General features: G+C 34.9%; 1 protein-coding gene across 2 annotated transcripts in view; it reads left to right on the forward strand.

Annotated features, from left to right (window-relative positions):
• KIAA1328 (KIAA1328 ortholog) overlaps positions 1–23,508 on the forward strand; it is a 219,241-nt gene that overhangs the window by 97,622 nt on the left and 98,111 nt on the right. For both annotated transcript variants that reach the window (XM_045527671.1, XM_045527673.1), the window contains exon 6: positions 1,531–1,658. In XM_045527671.1, the coding sequence (XP_045383627.1) occupies positions 1,531–1,658 (128 nt within the window). The remainder of the gene's footprint in view (positions 1–1,530; positions 1,659–23,508) is intronic.

Raw genomic sequence — 23,508 nt, forward strand, 5'->3', positions numbered from 1 at the left:
TGAAATCATACAGTATATGGCCTTTTGTGTCTGGCTGCTTTTATTCAGCATAATGTTTTCAAGGTTCATCCATGTTGTAGTATGCAGCAGTATGTCATTCTTATTTATGATAATAATATTGCATTATACAGCTATTCCACATTTTGTTTATTCATTTATCAGTTGGTGGACATTTTGGTTGTTTTCACTTTTCTTCTACTGTGAATAATGCTGTTCTGAATATGTATGTATAAGTTTTTGTGTGAGCATATGTTTTTGGTTCTCTTGGGTATATACCTGGGAGTAGAATTGCTGGGTCATATGATATGTCTATGTCTAACTCTTTAAAACACTGCTAAATTATTTTCCAAAGTGGCAGAATGACACATTCCTATTGGCTATATAGGAGGGTTCCATTTTCTCCATATCCTCATAAACACTTATTATTGTAAGTCTTTCTGATTATGGCCATCCTAGTGAATGTGAAAGTAGTATCTCAATGTGTTTTTGATCTGCATTTCCCTAATGGCTAATTATGTTGAGCATCTTTTCTTGTGCTTTTTAGTCATTTGTATATTTTGTTTTGGGAAATGTCTGTTCAAAGCCTTTGCCCATTTTTTAATTGGGTTAATAAATAGCCTTTTTAATTGTTGAGTTATATGAGTTCTTTATATATCTGGACACTAGTCCTTTATCATATGATTTCCAAATATTTTCTCTCATTCTGGGGGTGTCTCTTCCAATTTCCTAATAGTGTCCTTTGAAGCACAAAGTGCTAAATTATTTTTTCTTGGAGACAGAGTCTCACCCTGTCGCCCGAGTTAGAGTGCAGTGGTGTCATCATAGCTCCTTGCAACCTCAAACTCCTGGGCTCAAGTGCTTCTCCTGCCTCAGCCTCCCGAGTAGCTGGGACTACAGGCACATGCCACCCCACCTGGCTAATTTTTCTATTTTTTGTAGAGACAGGGTCTCACTCATGCTCAGGCTGATCTTTAACTCCTGGCCTCAAGCAATCCTCCCACCTCCTAGACTCCCAGAGTGCTAGGATTACAGGCATGAGCCTGGCCAAGTTTTAAATTTTGAAGCCCAAGTTATCTATTTTTTCTTTGGTTGCTTGTGCTTTTAAGTGATCATTGACTAACCCAAGATTATAAAGATGGACTTTTATGTTTTCTTCTAAAAGTTTTATAGTTTTAACTTTTACATATAGATCAATGATCTGTTTTCAGTTAGTTTTTTTATATGGTATGAGGCATGGGTTCCTTTGCATGTGTCTGCATTTGTTTTTGTGTTTTCAAATTTAAAGAATTGAGAGATAAATTTGTTTTTAAATGGAATTACCATAGCTACTCTCTTTGTGAATTATTGTTTTATGATTTTGGGGGGGATGCATGTACTCTTTTCATCTAAAGACTTTATACTCACCTACTCTCTCACCAAGTATCATTGCATTTCTGTCTCTGTTTTGTTTATTGGAATTCCAAAAGCAGCACTGATGGATGCTGGTTGAATCCGTTTTTCAGCTTTTTTTCCCTTAATTTACAATCTCACCTCTTCAACTACAGTATAGAGAGTGCCAAGAACTTCTAAGCCTCTATCAGAAATATCTTTCGGAACAGCAGGAGAAGCTCACCATGTCACTCTCAGAACTTGGTGCTGCTAAAATGCAGGAACAGCAGGTAAGCACTTTATTCTTACCTTTCTTGTCTTTGATGGATCAGCAAGATGTCAGAAGAGTCATTTGCCTTGTATATTAATTGCCTCACAGTATATAATATGGTTTTACAATATGCAGGTACAGAATGTGATTGAGTTGATGTCTTTTACTGGCCTCTTTCCTTTCTTCTTCTGTACCTGGGGCCCAGAGGTAGGAATGACTGCTTGAAACAGGCTGTGGTCAGTGGTTGTATGCAGCGCAGTAGGAATGGTAAAGAAAACTCACTGTTCTGTTACTTAATGAAGATCAGGTGGGCTGTTTGTTACTCAATTGTCCTTATGGAAAACACTAATAAGCCTTTCCTAACTCATGTTTGTAATTTTTTAGAATAATAAAAGTGACTTGGTGACATACAAAAACTTTAATTGGAGAAAATTAGAATATTTGGCATATGTTTATATACATATATTAATCACATAAATATATATGAATATTTATAAGTAAACATTTATGTACATATTACCAAATGGTATATATTAGGTAATTAAATAAATGTTCAGAACCCTGCCAGTTGTGATGTGAAACAAGCTCTAAGGACACACTTCTTTACCTTTAGCAACTGATACTTCATGTTTTTTTCATACCCATGAGTTTAAGTCTTCAAATGGATGAAGATAAGCTTTATATATTAAAACATTATAGAAAAAACTTCATAGTAGGGTTCAAAGTCATTCATATTAAGTATAAAATATGGATAATATACTAAAGTGTTATCTTCCCCTTTGAATAGTATCAAGTCCTAAAGATCAGATTTTAGAGTTTTTTGCAGATATTTTAAAGAACACCCTTGCTGTTCAATCTAGGAACAACTGTTTCAGATGGGTTAGTATTTTGGCTAAGGGAACTACAGTTTTGGACCTAAAGTTTACACATAGGGAAGAGTAAAATAAATATTTTTCTGCAATGTGGTATAGCTGAGACTTTTAACATATTTTTGTTTGAAGTCACAAAATTTTCAAGAAGTAGCCAAAGTGTAAATGGTTGCTTTGTATTCTAATTAGAAATACTTTCTTTTGTTCTGTTTTCTGAAAATGTAGCTTATAAAAAGGGGCAGAGAAAGGTAGCAGCTATTCTTGATTGTTTATACGACTTTTCCCTGCCACTCTGAAAACAAATCAAGCAGTTTTTAGGATGGCCCTTGCCTATTGCTTCTGGGTGGGTTAGAGAAAACTATAGCATGAAGATCAAATTTCTGACCTTTGTTTTTGCATTTCTGCTTCCTCCCTCTGCATGACATAGGTGTGTGAAGAGGGCAGAAAACTAAAGGGCAACCCATTTGTCAAGGGTTTGAGAGGGGAGGCAGAGGAACCTTTCATTCACCATTATTAATAGTCTGAAAACCTTAAGGATATAGACTGAGAGTCAACTAGTCACTAGGGGGCCCTAAAGACATCTATAATAGATAAGAAAGCCCAACCCTTTTCTATCTACTTCTGAAACTGAGGGAAAATAAAACTTTCCCAGATGTTAGTGATTTATATTTAAGCTAATGATTTCTTGGAGTTTTCATTAGAGACGAATCATAGTTAACACTGCCTCCCTTAACCTTAGCCTTGAGAGGAAAAACTAAAAAAAAAAAAAATCCCAAGTACTAGAATGAAAATGTTGCCTAAACACATGGAGAGAGTACACCCTCAAAAGGAGACACTTTAATTACCACTTTTACTTAATCATGAGAAAATTTTAAACCATGTTTTCAGGAAGTACCTGATGGTCAAGTTTTAGATTATGCTTTATAAACAATGAAAATGAAACAAAGTTTAAGGCCATTTGTAGGCTCTGCCGTTTAAACCTGGAGAGGGAAAATAACTTTCCTTTTGAATAGCAAGTGGAGAACATCACCTTACGTCTATGTTTTCTGGTTAGTTCTTTGTGACAGGCTTCTGTTAGTTGAGCAAAGGTAAGCACCTTCTTTTCTTTCCTCGTGGGAACCAGGTAAATTTGCCAAGTCTACCTCCTTATAGGAAGGCATCGTTGTGAAGACTTTGAACCTCAATGGGGACACTGACCTGATTGTCTCCCCTCCTCCTACTTAACCTTGCGATGAAGTTAAACGTCCTCTTTATGTATTCACAGACTGTGCCCATCTCTGTGATAGCACATTTCATGTTATTTTGTAATCATTGCTTATGCATTCATCTCCCTCACCAACCTTTTTTGCAAACAGGCATCCTGTTGCATTGGTGTTTGTACACTCAGAGCCTAACATAGGGCTTGGCTTAATAAATATTTCTTCTTTGACTTATTTTTATTAACAAATATTTATGTGGTATATACCTTGTATGTGCTATAACATGTACTGTAGCACATGTTAAATCATTTAATCCTGACTCAGTCAGGTAAGGGAAGTTATTATCACCATTTTACAGGGGAAGAACCCCAGAGACAGAATGAGTGACTTGACAAGGTCATTCAGCAGGCAAGTTGACAAAACCACGATATGAACCCAGACAGTCTGGGACTAGTTTGTTGAAGAAAGAAAGACAAGAAAAACATGAGATAGCTAAAATTGTTGAAAATTTGCTTTAGATGTTCTTGTTTCTATAATTAACTCTCCTTGGCTCTTAAACTGACATACAGGTTTTTGAACACCAGTGCTGAAACATGCTAGAGATAGGGGGAGACTATTTTCTTTCTTTGTAAGAAGCCACAGTGTCAGGTAAAACATAAAATTTTATTCTCAAAATAATTTTTTAAAAAAATCTCACCTTCAGATTTTGTGATGGAGATGGCAACAGTTCATTTTTTAGGAGGCATTTATTTGACTTTGAGAGAATTATTCTGTTTCTTCTTCGTGTTGGTTGCCATCTGGCTTAAACTGCATATTGCGGGTTTTGCTTATAGTTATGTTAAGTCTGCAGTTCTCCAGAAGAATGCCCTAGCTTATGATTTCCTTTTTTGACTTCTACCATTTCCTTGAAAAGAAATTGCTCTATTTACAAGGTGAATTTTTTCATTGTTGTCTCCCAAGCCTCCTTGCTTTGCCTCAAAGATGAATGCATTCTGCATCCATTTTGTGATTCATTCAGCATCACAAGTTCTTCATTGTGGGTTCTAGAGAGATTCTTCACTTGTTCTATTTAGATTGAAGTATTTTCTTTTATGTGTATCTATTACCCCATTATGTTATTTTAAGAAATAGTACTTACCGGCCAGGTGCAGTAGCTCACGCCTATAATCCTAGCACTCTGGGAGGCTGAGGAGGGAGGATCACTTGAGTTCAGGAGTTCGAGACCAGCCTGAGCAAGAGTGAGACCCTGTCTCTACCAAAAATAGAAAAATTAGCTGGGCATGATGATGCATGCTTGTAATCCCACTGCTCAGGAGGCTAAGGCAGGAGGATCACTTGAGCCCAGGAGTTTGAGCTTGCTGAGAGCTAGGCAGATGCCATGGTACTTACTCTAGTCCAGGCAACAGAGCGAGACTCTGTCTCAAAAAAAATAAAAGAAAAGAAAAAAGAAATGGTACCTACCAGTAGTATAATCTTAGTCTTAGACATGGGAGGAACTACTAACCATAGTTTTGGCCAATGTAAATTTTAGAATAAAGCTTTTTCTTGTCACAGTCAAGTGTTGTTTTGTTGTGAATCTAAACAAATAGTGTCACTTCAAACCACAATAGTTACAACTTCTATTTTTGTCTTATTTGATAGGGTATACCATTTTAGAAAAGTTGTTGTATTTTCCAAGTACTCTTTATATTAAGAGAACTCCAAGGAAGCATTTTGAGTAATTTCTCCCACTCTAGTTTGAAAATATTGGTGGACAAGCACACCTTACTGTTTTTCTTAATTCTGCATTATTTTGGCAGGTAGAAATAAAGAGATGGCTTTAGAATTTTCATAGATTTCTCTCTTTTCTTTAAAATGGGTAATACCATTGCTTTTTAGCTATGGGCAAAAGATATTGAGGAATCTCTGCTCTTCTTATCTGGTAAAGTCCTGTTAACAGAAACTTCCATTTTTCCTGTGATTACTTTTCCCGTGTTTCTTAGTAGATCTGGATCATGGACTAGTCAGGAATCTGAAATATACTAAAGATAACTCATTGTTGAGTACGTGTTTAACGTCTCTTGGTGGTCTTACATAATTAATAGTAGCCAGAAGTATTTTTTTTAAATTAGAAGAATGTTCAACAGAAAGCCATGTGCCTGGTTACCATGTCAGGGGAGGTGTCTAACCACATGGAGGGTAGCAAAGATCAGGGGTGGGGAAACTTTTTATGTTGAAGGCCTCATTAATTTAGCCGTAATCAAATAAGGCCTGAGATATAAGCTACTTTATAAGTTGCTTCAGTGGCATTATTTCCGGGTTAATTTAGCCGGCATTAATTTAGCCGTAATCAAATAAGGCCTGAGATATAAGCTACTTTATAAGTTGCTTCAGTGGCATTATTTCTGGGTCTTATTGCTTCTTGAATGAATTGTCTTTGCTTTTGCTTTTCATCTTTTAATTTCTGCAATACAACCTTTCGTGCCTCTCCCTCTAATTTAAAATATTTGTGGTCCTTATGAGTGTTATAATGCTGATGAGCATTGAATTTCTTTACTGTTGATACTACAGTATCACAAAGCAAGCAAATCATCTTATCTTTGGCAGAAACAAGATTATATTGCAATTCTCAATCCTCATTAAAAATCCTCATTAAAAATCTGTTTTCTTTCAGCATTTTCTTGATCTTTGACATGATGGGCTATTAAGCAGACAATTAAAAAATACTGTTGAGCTGTGCAACTATTCACAAATTCCACTTCAAACAGAAACACAGTGCACCATCGTCAAAAGCTGGTAACAGACTGGCCTGCTCAACCACCATAAACTTTCACCAACCAGCCTCATGCAGTGGTGGGGCCAGTCAGGCAGGGAAAGTTAGAGCTAAATCATGAGCGTAGCAGCCATCAGTTTTAGCCATTATAGCTTACTAATGTTCTTATTGTGTGGGTCCATCTGGGAGGATTATTTCATCGAAACTCATTTTATTCTTTGGTATTTTAAATACATTCATTTTAAAAATAAAAGATGAACAAAAATGTATTAATAAAAATAAAAGGATTTGTTCTGTGAAATTTGGATTCAGTCAAAAGGCTGCACTTAAAGGACCTAGAAGGCCACAGGTTCCCCACCCCTGGTAAAGATCTTCACAATGCCAGTCACCAGAAATAGAAGTTCACACACTCTTTCTCCTGTACCCTGGAATCACAGTATCCAAGGAAAACACAAAGCCATCAAGCACTGTATGGAACAACACCTTACTCACATAAAAAAAAAAAACAGAACACGATCAGCTTAAGCGGCATTGGTCTCTCACAGACGTGTCACCTATGTCCAGCAGGTCCCCTAGCAGCCACCGTAACTCTCTTGTCCATCTTCTGTCCCAGTAAAAGCTCTCCTCTTTCTTCCCTCGGAGTCTGAAATACTAAATGCTGGGGGTATGCTTGAGGGCCACTGATGCGCACACTTAAAATAGAGGAGTACACGGTAAGCCTGAAACAGAAAAAGATATTCCCACACAAAGTGATAGTTAAGGTTCTACTTTGCTTTGTGGAAATTTATATCTTCATTTTTAGTTAGCTAAGTTCTTGATTGTCTGCTATTTGAATATAGCAATTTATGTAGAAGATGCTACAATGGTAGCTGACTAATCTGCAGAATGGATAATTTTTACTATGTTTTTAAAATATTTTGCTTTTCAATATGTTTTATCCATTATTATATTTATTATGGCCATTTATTTATTCAGATAACTACACAAATTATTATCGACCAGTTGCTACCAATGTAAGAGAAGGGATCAGTCTCTATACACTTCATTGAAAGTTATGCATGCCTATTCTAAATCCTCAAATCAGGCTAAATTGAATAATAATAAATAATTTCTTGGTGAAATATTACAAGTCTCCTCTAATAATTAAAACTATTAGTTATAGACATGTATTTACTGTTGTCTTAATGTTACTTGTTTCTAATTCTTTGATAATCGGTATCAGGTACACATTTTTATATTTACTTCCACATATATATAATATGTCCAAAAAATCTATTTTTCAGTGCAATCTAGACATTAATACCTGGTTATTGACTTGAAGAAATATATTTCCTACTGGCAGGTTACAGGTTCAAAATAAATCTGAAAAGTGATTAAACTGATAATGTAATATTAATAACATTAAAGTTTTTGTGTTCTCTAGATATGATTGGACCACAGTGGTCAAAATGTATTCAACAATTTAGGTTTATGGTCACTCTTTTTGGAGTCAAGGTAGTTTGCCCTTGTATATGACTATTTGACATTGGTTCTGTGTGTGCATTGCCCAGTCCGGTAGCAGCTCACCACATGTGCCTATTGAGCACTTGAAATATGACTGATGACAGTGAGGAACTGAATTATTTATTTAATTTTAATTTTAATAGCTACATGTGTCTATTATATTGGACAGTGCAGTTCTGGAATGGTGATTTAATGCCTGGATATGAGAAATTTATAAGTTTCCATAATCAATAAGTTGACTAAGGAGACATAAGCTAGTCATGGCTGGGCTTTTTAGCTCAAGTTAGATCTGTGCTTTTCAGAAAGAATCTGTGATAAATTGCACATTACCTTTTCATTAGTAGAAAATTTTGTTGCTGAATAATAGTGAAACAAGCCCAGTGAAAATTGCAATATCAAAATGAAATAAAATGATTGCATGCCTGCTTTTTACAGGTTACAACAGTAGGCACCAACAAACCTCAACTAGTTCCATGACTTCCCTTTTGGTGATGAATATATGGGGGGGGAGAGAAGGAGGAAAGAAAGGAAGGATAAATGGTTGGGTGAATAAGAAAACAATATAAGATATTTTATTCTAATTGCCATAGGAATAGTATATTAGATCTCTTTTGTCAAACATCTGCATAGATTTGATGTTATCTAAGGTTCCATCCAGCTCTAATATTTGTGATGCTAAATCTTAAGAATGCTGAGCAGGAGGAAATCTCTGAGAGTAGAGGAGCCAGATTAATGTAGGATTTGGAGTTCATTGTTTGACTTGTGTTGTCATAGGATCTTAATCTCCCTGGCCATATAATGATTTCTGTTTTGCTAAGTAAATTTATTTCATTTCAAATGGAGTATTGATTAAAAGAAAGCTCTGATAAATACTCCCTAAAGTGTGGTATCTTCCTTAATAGCCTTTTTAAGAGTGATAGTCATGCTTTTTAATCATTCATATATAAATATACTGCTTAAGGAGGCAACATATTAAGAGAATAGGCTAGAAAGAAGTACAAATATAAAAAATAACTAGGTGTGTCTCCCCAAATACAACACACTGATGGGCAAAAGGAGCAACTTGAAGCCTCAGTCCACTGTTCCTCAGTGTTTCACTGTGTATCACTAAAGACCTGTCATTGGCATTGGGGAAGTAGTCCTATTCTAGCTGGTTTGCTAACTATGTTGGTAGCTCCTGTTCTTCTTCCAAACTATTAACTTTTTAAGTTTAATGCTCGATTGATTTTGTCAATCAATTGCTCTGTTTAGCTTACATCTTTGCACAGTGTTCAGAGTTCTCAAAAGATGTGTAGGCTTAAGTGTTTTGCTCTGCTTCAAGTAGGAAATAAATGTTTGATGAAAGCCTCCCTGCTTGGCAGATTGAGTGACTGCTGTTTTTCCCTCTACCCTTACATGGCTATGTAAATGAGCCTTGTTTGGTACTCGTTCTCTCAGAGCCTTTGCCTGAGTACCGTGTCCTAGAGGAGGATACCCAACTGGAACTGTGTGCCATCTTAACCTCACTTATTTTTAAACAAGGGAACACATTAAACCTGGAAATGAGGTGTTTCAGAGTACCCAAGGCCACTCCTCAGGTTTGGTGCTTCATGAGGAAGACTCACAAGATAAAGCATATAGTCAAACTTACAGCCAAGATTCATTACAATGAAAGGATACAAAGCAAAATCAACAAAGGGAAAAGATAAAGTCTGGAAGAAACCAGATGTAGTCTTATAAAACTCTTCTCCAAATGGAATCACACAGGATGTGCTTTGTTCCTCCAGCAGTGAATTGGGGCAATACCTGTAAAATGTTTTCTACCAGGGAAGCTCATTAAAGACTCATGTTTGGGGCTGGTTGTGTAGGCACCCTCTGCCTAGAATGTACCAATTTCCAGACTCCCAGAAGGAAAGCAGATGCTCAGCATGAACCACATTGTATAAACCATTTAAGCACAGTAAAATACCTTTATCCATTAGGGAATGGTGGGAACACTTCAGAAATCGAAGTTTCTATATTGCCAGCCAAGGACAACCATGAAAACAGGCCTTTCTAAGGATCTGTGTTAACTGTTTTCTGCTCTCTGAAAATGCCTCAGCCAACATTCAGACTGGGAACTTTTAACCTATTTTTAGCTTTCCTTCTGTCTGGTCTCTTTACTGTCTTCTTTTGCTGATCATTACTATCAGAGATTAATAGAAATATAATATACTATATGCCTATTCTTTTGCCCAACAGGGCCATTTTTATTTCTTGTACACCAGAGCACCAAATCTTCTTTCCTTTTACTCTTTGCCACAGTTTCTTTTTGGGATTTGCTTTGCCCAGTTCTTCAAGAGTATAGTCCCTAGTTGCATTTGAGATTTTAAACACAGATAGATGTCTTTCTCCTTTGAAGCTGCAGGCTAGTATTATCTTGGAAGAAGGTTACATGAATACCTATCAATGCGCTTCTCAAGACCTAGAAACTTTTAGAGTTGAACCTCCAGCACCATAGAGAGGCTTTTATGTTTATCATAGATATAAACTGTAAGTATTTTATGGGCTGACTGAGAAGTAAACTGAACCTTTAAGTCAGATCTAAATCATTGTCGACTCAGACTTCCAAGTAATTTTAAGAATTTAAAAATAAAGAAACTTTTGTTCTGCAGGTAGGATCCCAGTTAAAAGCATTGGGTGAAGAAAATAGGAAATATATATAGAAGTGATGTAATTGTGGAAGTCCACAGAATGGAAAGTAGATGATGCTGCCCTAAAAACAGACTAAGGTTGATATAGAAATACAGTATTATAGGAATAGGGCCTTCAAATATATTGGTATGAAGCAGGAAGACCCAGCTACCAATCACAAGTGAGGATTCCTGCAGCATGGAGGATGACAAAGACCATGGCAATGCCAATTGCCAGAAGTAGGAGCTCATGGACCTCAGCTCACCACATCTTGTATGGGTTCGAAGTCACCAAGGAAGTCTCACTCAGCCCATAAGTCACTGACTGGAGCAGCACTTTACTCACAGAAAGGAAAAGAGCCTCAGCAAGATGGGGTGGGGAACCTGTGGCCTTGGGGTCACATGTGGCCTTCTGGATTCTTGAATGTGGCCTCTTGACTGAATCCAAAGTTTATTAAAAGGATTTGTCCTGTGAAGTTTGGATTCAGTTGAGGGGCTGGGGAATAACTATATGAATATTGAACAAAATAGACTGTAGAGCAAAGAATATTACTGGGAATAAAAATCATTTTATAATGAGGACAAGATACTGCTAAACATTTATATAGTTAAAAACAGCATTAAAATATATCAATCAAAAAGTGATATAACTTAGAAGCCAACTAATCCACAATTATAGCTGATTTCATTACCACATTCTCAATGTTTAAGAGAACAAGGAAAATCTACTGAAGATATAGAACACTTGAAAAACACTGTCAGCCAATTTGATGTAATTGCCATTATCAGACTAGTTGGGAGAGGAAAAAAAAGGCATAACCTAAATAGCGTTATATCTATTAAAGAAATTGAATTTGTAGTTAAAAAGTTTTCTCACAAAGAAAACTCCAAGCCAGAGGCATCACTGGTAAATTCTGTCAAACATTTAAAATGGAAGAAATAATACCAATTCTACATAAAGTATTCCAGAAAATTGGAGAAGAAGAAATACTTACCAACTCGTTCCACTTGGCCAGTATTACCCTGATACAAAAGCCGGAGACAAAAAACTAATATCGCTCATGAACATATATGCAAAAATTCTAAACAAATTTTTATCAAATCAAATCCAACAGTATTTTAGAAACAATAATATTTCATTATTTAGTGGGGTTTATCCCACGAAAACAGATTTGATTTAGCATTTGGAAACCAATCAAAATAATTCATTATGTTAACAGGCTAAAAAGGAAAAATCATGTGATCATTTCAATAGGTGCAAAATTTTTGTTTTACAAAATCCAACATCTGTTCCTGATAAAAAATTCTCAGCAAACGAGAAATGTAAGGGTACTTTTTCAACCTGATAAATTGTATCTATGAAAATTCTACATCTAAAATCATACTTAATGGTGAAAGATTGAATACTCTTCCCCTATAGTCAGGAACAAAGCAAGGATATTCGGTCTTACCACATCTATTCAACATTGTACTGGAGGTTTCAGGCTATGTATGTAGTCAATCAAGAAAAAGAAATAAAAGACATCCAAATTGGGAAGGAAAAAGTAAAATTGTCTTTATTCATAAACAGCATGATATCTATGTAGAGATTCAATGGACTCTACAGAAAATGTTACAAGAACTAATAAGTGAATTTCACAAAGTTGCAGGATATGACATTAATGTATTAAAATCAGTTGTATTTCTATGTCCTGGCTATGAACAATTAGAAATTAAAAGCAATACCATTTATAGAACATTTCAAAATAGGAAATATGTAAGGACAAATGTGACAATATCAAAGACCTATAAAACTGTAAAATATTGCTGAATGAAATTAAAGAATACCTAAATAAATGAAGAGAGATCCATATTCATGAGGTCAGGATACATGATACTATTAGATTTCATTTCTCTCCAAAATAATATAAAGGTTCAATGCAATCCCAGTCACAATCCCAGCCAGCATTTTTGTAAAAATTGACAAGTTGTTGCTAAAACTTATATGGAAATATGTAGACCCTAGAATAATCAAAACAATGTTGAAAAAGAAGAATGAACTCAGAGAACTAACATAACTTGTCAGTCTTATTATAAACCTACAGTGTGGTATTGGCATAAAGATAGACAAATAATCAGTGAAACAGAACAGAGAATACAAAAATGTACCCAAACAAATAAACCTAATTGATTTTTTGATGAAGGTGCAAATGACATTCCGTGGAGAAAGAATATTCTTTTCAACAAATAGCTATCCTTATGGATATCTCACAAAATGCAGAAATAAATTAACTTGGATCCATACCTGCCTACGTAAACAAAAATTAGCTCAAAAGAGATCATAGACCTAAATAATAATAAAATCTAAACTATAAAACTCTCCGAAGAAAACAGGACAAAATTTTTGCACACTTGGCTTAGTCATAGATGTATTAGATACAACACCAGAAACACAATCCATTAAAAAACCAATTGAGAAAAGCACTTGAAAGGATGCTCAGCATTAGTTATTAGGAAAATGAACATTAAAACCACAATGATATATCACTAAACAGCTATTAGAATGGCCAAAATTAAACAGGCTTTCCCTATTAAGCAAGGATGTGGAGGAACTGGAACTCCCATGCACTGCTGATAGGAATGTAAAATTGTACAACCACTTTGCAAAACATTTTAACTTTTTGAGAAAGTGCCAGACACAGCTGTCATATGATCCAGTCATTTTACTAGGTTTTTACTCAAGAAAAAAGAAAGCATATAGCTATGTACTAGTGTTCACAGCAGCTTTATTTTTTATAGCCCCAAACTTGAAACAACCCAAGTGTTATCAGTAGGTAAACTGATAAATCGTAATATTCATATAAGTGAATACTACTCAGCAATGAAAAGGAACTACTGATACATGCATCAACATGAATGAATGTCAGAATAATTAAGCTGGGTGAAGGAATCCAGACTAGATGACTATATACTATATAATTTCATTAATATAAACCTCTTAAGAAAACAAAGTAATCTTTAATGATAGAAAGTAGATTAGTGCTTGCCTGGTTGGGCAGGTGCAGGCGTAGGGGAGCGGATGTAAGAGATTACAGAGGGACACAAGGAGACTTTTGGAGATGAAGAATATGTTCATTTTCTTGACTGTGGTGATGTTTCCTGGTATATACATATGCCAAACCTTAACAACTTGTACATTTTAAATATGTGCAGTTTATTGCATGTCAAATGTATCTCAGTAAAGCTATTGAAAAAAAGAACTGCATGGTTTTCTTTTAAGAGCTCTAGCTGCCTGTCATTATTGTGATCAGAGCAGATTGTCCAGCCCTAGTTCAGCTCTATCTTTTCCTCTTGAATATATTTTACAGTGCATGATATAGTTAATGCTCACAAAAGAAACTTGTAAGCAGTTATTATAGCCATTATCCTAACAAACTGAATATTCCTGACAAAGTAGAAATGTTCTTATTTTAACTTATTTTTAATGACACATTACACAGGCTTTAAATGTCAGTCTTTGTATTTTCCAACCCACAGAAACTTGAATGAAGTTACATATAAGAGCAATCAATTGTAATGTCTGTAGACTAAATATCAGTTTCTGAAAATAAATTTTATATGAATCTTTTCTCCAGATAATTTCACTTTGAAATGTTTTTAAATATAACATCTTTATGTAAGTGCATATAGATTGAAGAAGCAGTTAATAAAACCTGAAATTTCCTTCTTTCAACTCTTTTTACTATGTCTGTTAATGGGCTATAGGTAGATAGTGTGGGAACTTCATAGGTTTACTCTGCAACTACAAAGTTACTACCTTTGTAGTCAGTAAATAGACAACCATCACCATAACTTGGAAATGTTAGACATTTAGTTTTATCTTAAAATACAATTCATGGTTATTTAAAAGCTATCTTTATTTAAAAACCACTGTGTGTGTGTGAAAGATTTTATAAGTCAACATTTGGCAAGCTATACAATATTCAACTTCCTTAACCTATACTTTGGAGTATTAACTTATAGTCTTGTTCTAGTGCTTACTATTTAATGGACAAGATATTTTTCTACTCATTCCTCAAGGATTCCCCCTGAATGCTACTTAAGATCATGGACTTTGGAGCCAAAATGCTTGGGTCCCTATAAGTAAGCTCTGCTGCTTGCTGTAACTTTGGGCAGGTTACTTAACATCACTGAGCCTTAATTTCCTCATCTGCAAAATGAGGAAGATATAATGAATAGACATGATGGGGTATCAGGATTGAATGAATGAATAAATGTAAAAAGAACAGTACGTAGATGCAACAAATTCTATATAACCATTAGCTTCCCTATTATTATCATTGCTATTGCTATAATTGATTTTATTTAGATTGTAAAGTAGATTCTGGTGAAAAACAAAAATATCTGTTGGTAATTGTCCTTATTTTAAGTTATTTATCTTTTATGTTTATGACATTCAGCCTGAATTATGTCAGTTGAGAGATTATCACACCTGGTTTTTATCTCTGTCAGTCCTGAGGTACTATATTCATCAAAATTAGGTGCTTTGAGAATAAAATTGAGGTTGGTTAATAAAAGGGTTTTTTTAGTCTTCTGAGAATAAAATTTTTGTAGCCACCAGTGTTAATTTGGTTTAAAAGCACAAGAGAAAAGGACACTTTATGAAGTGAATTGCTACGATCAACTATTATTTCAGATCATCAGAACTGCTCCCTAAATTTAGAGCTGTGGTCCTTCTAGCCTAAGCATTTGCTCTTCGATAGGGCTCCAAGAAGTTAGGAGAGAACATGGGTAAATCTGGAGGAACTAACAGAAGGTCCCACCCCAATTTTTTTTCAGATTCTTCTGCTTTTATTCCCATCCAGCATGACTCTTTGGTTTCTCTAAATCATTGAGAAGAGAGCTTCAGCCCCAGGAACTCCAGAAATAGCTGGGAAGATTAGTTTTAGTCATTGTGAACATGAGCCAGGCAAAACTAAGAATATTTTTAAAACATAGTTTGTTGTTAGTGTATTACTTTTTAAGACAGTTTATTGTTTCTTTGTTATTTTTAAACTAATACATTCTGGTCTAAGAAAGGAATTCAAAAATATATGGTATATTAATTCTAAGTCATCTGTATTCTCCTTCCTCAGCAATAACTACTGTTAACTTTAATGTATATTATTCTATGTTTTTTTCTATGCCGTGTCTAATACTTTATGAAAAATGGGTTAATACTGTATATACAATTTTTACAACTTTATCTTTTTACTGTAATATCCATCATATGCTTTCCAAAGGAGTACATGTATGTATTAATAGCATCCTCTTTAATGTCCATTCAGTATTTTAGTTTATGGATGTATAATTATTTAATCAATTAATATTTATATATACTTGGGTTCTTTCTAATTTTCTGCTATTACAAAGAATACTGCAGTGAACATCCTTGTATATATAATTGTGAATATGTTTGTGTTTCTGTTTGTTAAATTCCTTAAAGTGGAAATGTGTGCTCAAAGAAGATAAAAAATTTTTAAATTGGTAGATATTGATGAATTACAGGTGCTATGTTGAGAGTAAAAGTTACTCATATGTGTATAGCAGATATTGATGATAGGAATGGCAGCCTTTGCCTTGCCCTCAGTTGAGATGGCTCATTGTATGAACAGTTAACAGTGATTTCTAGGTCTTCCAAAAAATTCATACCTCCCTTTACTCCTCATTCTTATCTATTCATTCATTGGTCATTAATTTATAAATAAATGAGTATGTTAAATTATAAAAGTAATTTACATTACAGAAAATTTGGAAAACAGAGATTGAGAAAAGCAGCCATAATCCTTCTGATTTTTACCTGTATATTTGAAAAATATAATTCTAATAGTTGTACACTTATAATTTTGGATTCCTTATTTGTCACTTAACATTTTGCATTTTCCCGTATGGCTGCATAGTGTTCTGTTAGGTATAACGTGGCTTAAATCATTTCATTATAGTTGGCAATTAAAATGCAGGTTTTTATTACATGTGTCTTGAAAACTTTTCTTCCATATTCCTCTCTGTGCCAAAAAACTTGTAATATATATTATGAAATCTACTTAACTAACCACAAATGTCTAGTAGGTGTATACTCTGAAAAAAACAAAACAAAACAAAACAAAACAAAAAAACCTTAAGACTCTACTGAGTAGATTTTTTTTCCTCCTGATATTTGACAGTTCTTTTATCTTTCAAGTTTTTGGAAGGCAAGAACAATAAGATAACCTTCAATTTCAGTTATCTATTGCTATTTAACAAACCACTCCAAAACTTAAACAATGAACATTCTTCAGTTTGAGCTATGTTCAGCTGGATGATTCTTCTGCTGAGCGTGCCTGTGGTCACACTCATGTGGCTGCATGCACCTGACATGTTAGCTATGACTCTGGCATGGCTGGGTCTCTCTCTCTTTCGCATGTGCTCTCTCTCTCCCCCTGCCTCTCTCCCTCTCCATGTTAGCTTAGGGCCTGTGTCTTCATTTAGCCTCTGTGTGTGGTTCATCCAACAAAGTAGTTAGACTTCTTACCTAAGGTACAAAAATGGAAATTGCCAGGTCCTTTTACAAACTAGGCCCCAAACTGTCAAATTGTCCATTAGTTAAAGTGAACAACTTGGCCAGAAGGGACTCCTGGGAAGTGTAGTTGTTTGGGGGCCACCAGTGCAACAGACCACCACAGGTGGTATCTCATTGTGATTTTAATTTTCATTTCTCAGATTATTAGTCGGGTCAAACATCTTTTTATGTGTATATTGTCATTTTCCTTTTCTGTGAAATGCCTGTGTAAGTTTTGCCCACTTTTGGAGTAGTTTGTCTTTTCATATTGATTTGTAGAAGTTCTCCATATAATCCAGGTGTTAATTCTTTGTTGGTTATATGTGCCACAAGTATCTTTGACTTCCTGTCTTTATGGTACTTTTGATAAATGGAAGTTCTTAACTGAATGGTAGTTGAATTTATCCATCTTTTATGATTTATGTTTTTTGGGTCCTTCCCTCCTCCAAGGCATAAACTATTCCTGTACATTGTCTTCTAAGTGTTTTATAGCTCTTTTACATATAGGTTTCGATTCACTTGGAATTCAGGGGATTGGTGTGAGGCAAGGGTCTGATTTTTTTTTCCTCCCACATGTGGCCTTTTATGACACTATTGTGCTTTTTTTTTTTTTTTTACACTTGGGAGTCTCCTTGATTAGTTCTACTGTTTCTTAAATATTATATGTTCTTCCTTTCTGGATCCCTTTTTTATTTGCTGGAACATAGCCATGTGACAGTTCTGGAAAGAAGGTACTTAAGAGGAAATCAGTGTGTAATTTCTACAAATAATATGACTAAACAGCTTTAATCCTTCTGTGAGGAGATAACACTTGAGCTGAGACCTCAAATATTAGAAGCCAGCCACATAAAGAGCCAGAGGAATAATGTTCCTGGCAGAGGGCACAGCAAGTATTCCTGTCAACTAAAAGAAAGAGGCACTTAGAAATGTAGTAAAAATGAAAAGCTCAACAAGAAAGTCATGGTCCAAAATGAAGTAAACTAAAATGAGGCATGATTCTGAGGAGCTGAATGCTAGAAAGGAAATTCTATTGGCCTCTACACATAAAACATTTTTTCAGATACCTGTTTTAATGACTTTAGGCTGACATCTTACTTTCTATGAATCTAATGAGATATCTTTCTGCAAGGACAAGTGTTTACATATTTTATGTTTGTAGACTTTCTGTTTTCGGAATAAATCTGTAAACAAAGCATGGAAGATCCAGTCTCTGAAAAGAATACAAATGCTAAAACCTTGATGGTGTGAAAAATGGCATAGCTGTTAAAAGTTGGATAGTGAGGGGGAGGTGTAGAGATGGAAGTGTTGGATACTGATTTTTTCATTTTACAGAATGGAGATTCAAGAGGTACAGTCAGTAATGGATCAAGTAGAGACTACAATTATTCAAAGTTTGAAAGGTAATATATAAAGAACTAAAGATAAAGATATAACTAAGAACAACTTTAAAGGATACAGTATAAGTGAGGTAAAGTCTGTCATAGTGAGGAAAACTCTAGATCTTGCTTAATAAAGTACGTAGCTATAAAAGAAGAAATAGAAGTCTAAACAAATTTAAAATTATAGAGGTAACACTAAACTAAAGTCAGAAATGGAAAAAAGGGTATAATTACCTCTGAGGAGTGGGATTGGGAGTTAGGCACAGAGAAGTTTTATTTTCTATTTTATTTCCTTCTATAAATGTTTATTTTTTAGTTCTGTGTTTATTACTTTTCAAATATTGCAAATAGAAGAGTTAAAAATGAAATGGTAATGCTATGATTCTGTGTTGGAAGGACTAAAACAATTGTGGGAACCTGAGGAGTATCAGTCAGCCGGACATCTAGGATAGACTTAAGATTGTTATGTACTTCCCATACCAAGACAATTTATAACCTGTGGGAGTTTAGTGGAAATTAAACTACTTAATTTGAGTTAGAAAATTAAACTCATGACAATACCATAGATACATTCATTCATTTGAGAAACATTGATTAGTGGAATAAATCTTATCTTGTTACTCCTCTGTGCCTGTCCCTGGTGTGCTTCAAGGTGGCCTGAAGAAAAGCTCACAATGGGTTTCTGTTGAGTGAACACAATTATATTTATTTTTCTTTGTTATTTGAAGTATAAAGTGTGGAAACTTGAAAGAATTTTTGAGATCATCTTCTTCAGTGACAGGGAACTTTTTCTGTAACACACCTAACCAGGAGTCAGAATTTCAGTGTATGGGACCCACCCTAGACATGTGGTGTTTGAGAAGCTACCCGCTCCTCAGGTGATCCTGAGTGCACCCTAGGTGAGAACCACTCATCTCCTCAAGCCTCTTCATTTACAGAAGTGGAAACTCAGGCACTGTAGTTCACATAGCTGCTTAGTGACAGTGCATAATGAATGGGTTGACTCCTAGCATCATGTGTTTTTTAATGCCGTAGTTTTGAAAACCTGTCATCTATTTAATTCTGCTACTGCATGTAGTTTCCATAGTCCAGAGTGCTTTCCTGACATATTCTGCTTATTTTAGCTTCTATACCTTATTTCTTTTAAAAACCTTTTAAAAGCTTATCTCCTTCTAAAACATACTGTCTGCTTCTTAGATAGAGACTTTTAATCAACTCTTCTCTTTTCAGCCTCATCTCTACCCTCACTTTTAGTAATACCCAATGTTTCCAATTCCTGAGCTAAGACCAATCAGCCGCCTTCTGAATTAGGATTCTGCTTTATTCATACTAAATGAGTTACCAATTAATCCACCTGCTTTCTAACATCCAAAGTTTCGTTGGTATCTTTTCTTTTCCAATTTTTTAAAATCCTTGCATGCCTCTACCTTTATATATTCCTTTCCTGCTGTCCCTTTACAACAAAATTCACCAAATTTATCAGAGCACATATTTTATTTTTGTAAGTCTCAAGCAAAAAATTATTTCAATAGAGAAGAATCGCCGATACATTAGTAAAGCAACAAAATGAAGTGAATGGTCCTAAAATTGCATATATGGTGACACTGCTTTGTGGATGTGTATTCCTGCTCAAACCTCTAACAGGGTAACTATTCCTTGTATTTTTGTCATATACTTGGATTTGGCAAACTTTAGATAAATATGCCTTTCTCCTGTTTCTCCTTTTCTGGGTTACAGAAAAGGTCTCCTTTCATTAGTGGTTTTCAGAAAATTAAATTTGCATTTTTGTGGTTTATCTTGTAGAACTCAGAGTAAAATGTACTACAGCTTCTATAGGGAGCAGGAGAACTTCCTTATTGTTTGGGGAGAAGTTGGGTGATAGTGATAATAATGATTACTGTTATTTACTGGTCACTTCTCTGTGCTGTTTGCTTGACAAACATTATATTTTATTACTGTTGTCTTCTTTTTATGAATGATGAAATAAGTTTTCTAAGGTTAAGTAATTTGTCCAGTGTTATACAGTTAGTATTAGGCATGCTATTCAAACCACTGACTGACTCTAAAATCCATTCTTTTTTCACTTTTCCCCTTGTAGACTCCTCATACTTATTTTAATAACAACAGCACAACAATGATAGCCAACACTTATATAACACTAGTCTGTACCAGATACTATTTTAAGCTCTTTATATATATTGACATATTTAATTCTCACTTTAACCTTATGAGGTAGGCAACATTATTATCCTCTTTTATGGAGGTCAGAGAGATTAAATAACTTTCTCAAAGTCAATTGCTTACAGCTATAATGAGTGAAGTCATGATTTCAACACAGTTGTTTGGTTGTTATTGGAGTGGATGAGAAGAATGTTTATGTTTGCTTTGATTGATTACTGAGTCTGTTAAAAGGGCTCTACACTTTAAAAATAATAAATAAATATTTGGGTTCTCTTTTCTTTAAAGCTCTGAGAAGATAATGTGAAAAATAAACTTCTTGCCACAGCTTAAGGCTTCTAGTTAGTATACCAACCCTTGCCAAGAAAAAATGCATAAATGGGATTGGGATAAGTAGGAGGAAGGGGGCGTACTCTGTGTTTCTATATTAGAGTTCTGGCATTAACACTTGCAGATTGAGAAAATCTAGAGAATTTTCTCTGAAATAACTTCTTTATTTTGCTATACTCTAATTTGTTTCTAATCCCAAGAAAGATAATAATATATATTTCATCCAGTCTTAACTATATCAGGAGGCTGAACATAGCATGCATTATCTTGGCAAGTTTTTTGGAGAAAATTTCTTATGTCTAGAGTTAAACATTTGGATCTGTTAGAAGACTGCCTGTATCTAACTTGGACATGCACACTGGATTTACTTTTTTGTCTGTGTCTCTGATACCACAAGATGTTCCAATGGAAGAAAGCCACTCTGGGGTTCCTGGTTGATGCTTCGACTTTCCAATATTCAACTCCTTGCTTCTTATTTGCTATGCCTCCTTTGTTCCCCCACTCGTCTCCCAAAAAGTTGCTTTAAAAGAAAGAATAGTAGAGAGTCCTTGAGGAAGTACTTTGGTCTTTCTATAATCACTATGACCCATTGGTAGTTGGGCTTCATTAGTTTAAACGCTTAGCAACAAACAATTTATTTTTCATTTTGATGATTGTTTTATTTTAACACTTATGATTTAGGAAGGAACATATTTAATTTCTTCCTTCTTTTTCTTTTCATTGCTTATTGAGATTTTTGTGGTTCAGTTTGTTCAGCTAGCTTCTATGGTTTTCATAAAAGGTGGCTAAGGAGTATCAACTTTCTAAAACATCTCAAATTATCCTACATCTCCAAAAACGTTTATGCTTAAAACAGATTCTTAGTTTGTAGTGAATTATATAAAACATGCTTTTATCATTTTTAAAGTATTTTGAAAATTAAAGGTAATCTAATCTATAAATGTTCTCTTCTATAAATTTATAACCTTGATTTTTAGTGGCATTCAGGGAAAAAAATTAAAGCAAAACTATCTTTATTCTTCAATCAGGCACATCAAGCACATGATAGAGTGCCTGCCACAAAGTGAATATTCAACAAATGGTAGCTGATGCGTATACAGTTTTGTTATTACTCATAACAAAACTCGAAAGAGTAATGCCTGAGTAATAGTAAACGCGTCAAAGACATTGGTTTCAGTAATGTGCTTATATATTGTTTACTTCTTTTGTTTGTTAAGATTTCTTGTCAAATTCTGTTGCTTGGAATTTTTCAAAATAGCACCAGCTCTCTTCCTTCACTAGACTCTCCTTCTCAATTCTAAATATTACTTTCCATCTGGCATGCCATTTAATCCTAAGGCAAGGACACTTGCAGTCCAGAACAACAGGACATCAAGCTGCTTTGGTTAAACATATCCTTTTGTCTTGGTCTCTTAGAATTGAGACCTCAAACTGTATCTACTCTGGAAAATTGCATTTGAGATGTAACCAATAAGGCAAAGACAACTGGCCACACATCAGCTTGTGGAATTGCTGCTCTCAGCAAATACCTCCTTGCTAGCATTACTTAACAGTCATGAAACATACATGTATTGAGAAGGCATGAACTGATTGTGAGGTTGTCATCACTCATGCTTATTTTAATATCAGTATAGTGCCTTGTATACCTTCTGGTTGTAGAGCCAAAAGAATAAACAGATATATAAATGAGCAAATGAATGCAAGAATAAAATAAATGAGAGAACAGTTGCTAGAAAGCATGTTGGTAACAGATACCCTAACGCTTCAAAGTACCTGTGATTTTCCAAGTCATATCTTCTGGAAAGTTCTTAGAAATTCAATGATAAACAATATAAATAGAAGAGGAGCCAATCTGATGTAAAGTAAAATTAGACCAGTTTCTAAAAAGTAAGAATAGCAATAAAACCTTCTAACTAAATTAAGCCACCAAAAGTTATAAAAACTTTTAGCTTTAAGAAAGGTAATTCAAAATAGAGCATGAAGGTAGAACTTCCTGCCATGATGGGATAAAGCCCACTATAGCCTATCCCTTCTGCTGATTAGAACTAAAAATTCTGGACAAAATGCAAAAGCAACTATGTAAGTAAACAAAAGCAGACAGATGGTGAGGGGAAGTCAAAATTTGGAGAGACAACTTAAGATATGGGAGTGAGTTTCCTAGTTTTTTGGCTTTTAAAATTTTTTTCTCATGGTTTTGCCCCCAACCATGGAGCTGGGCAGGAGTGGCACTGGAAATTAAAACTCTGATAGAAACTTCGTTTTTGACCAGAGGAACCAAGAAAATGGTCCTTGCATTCTAAAGGATGTAGGAGCAACCTCATGCTTTTTCTCCCTTTCCTAGCTTTACCTCTAAGACAGAGCCAGCTGCCAAGCTGCAGCTGCAGTGCTGCAAGAGAAACCCTGTCTTGCATGTGAGAGGAACAAGGAAAAAGGCCCCCAATGTGCGAAAGAG

The sequence above is a fragment of the Lemur catta genome, chromosome 16 (assembly GCF_020740605.2).
Source record: "Lemur catta isolate mLemCat1 chromosome 16, mLemCat1.pri, whole genome shotgun sequence".
Taxonomy (NCBI): Eukaryota; Metazoa; Chordata; class Mammalia; order Primates; family Lemuridae; genus Lemur; species Lemur catta.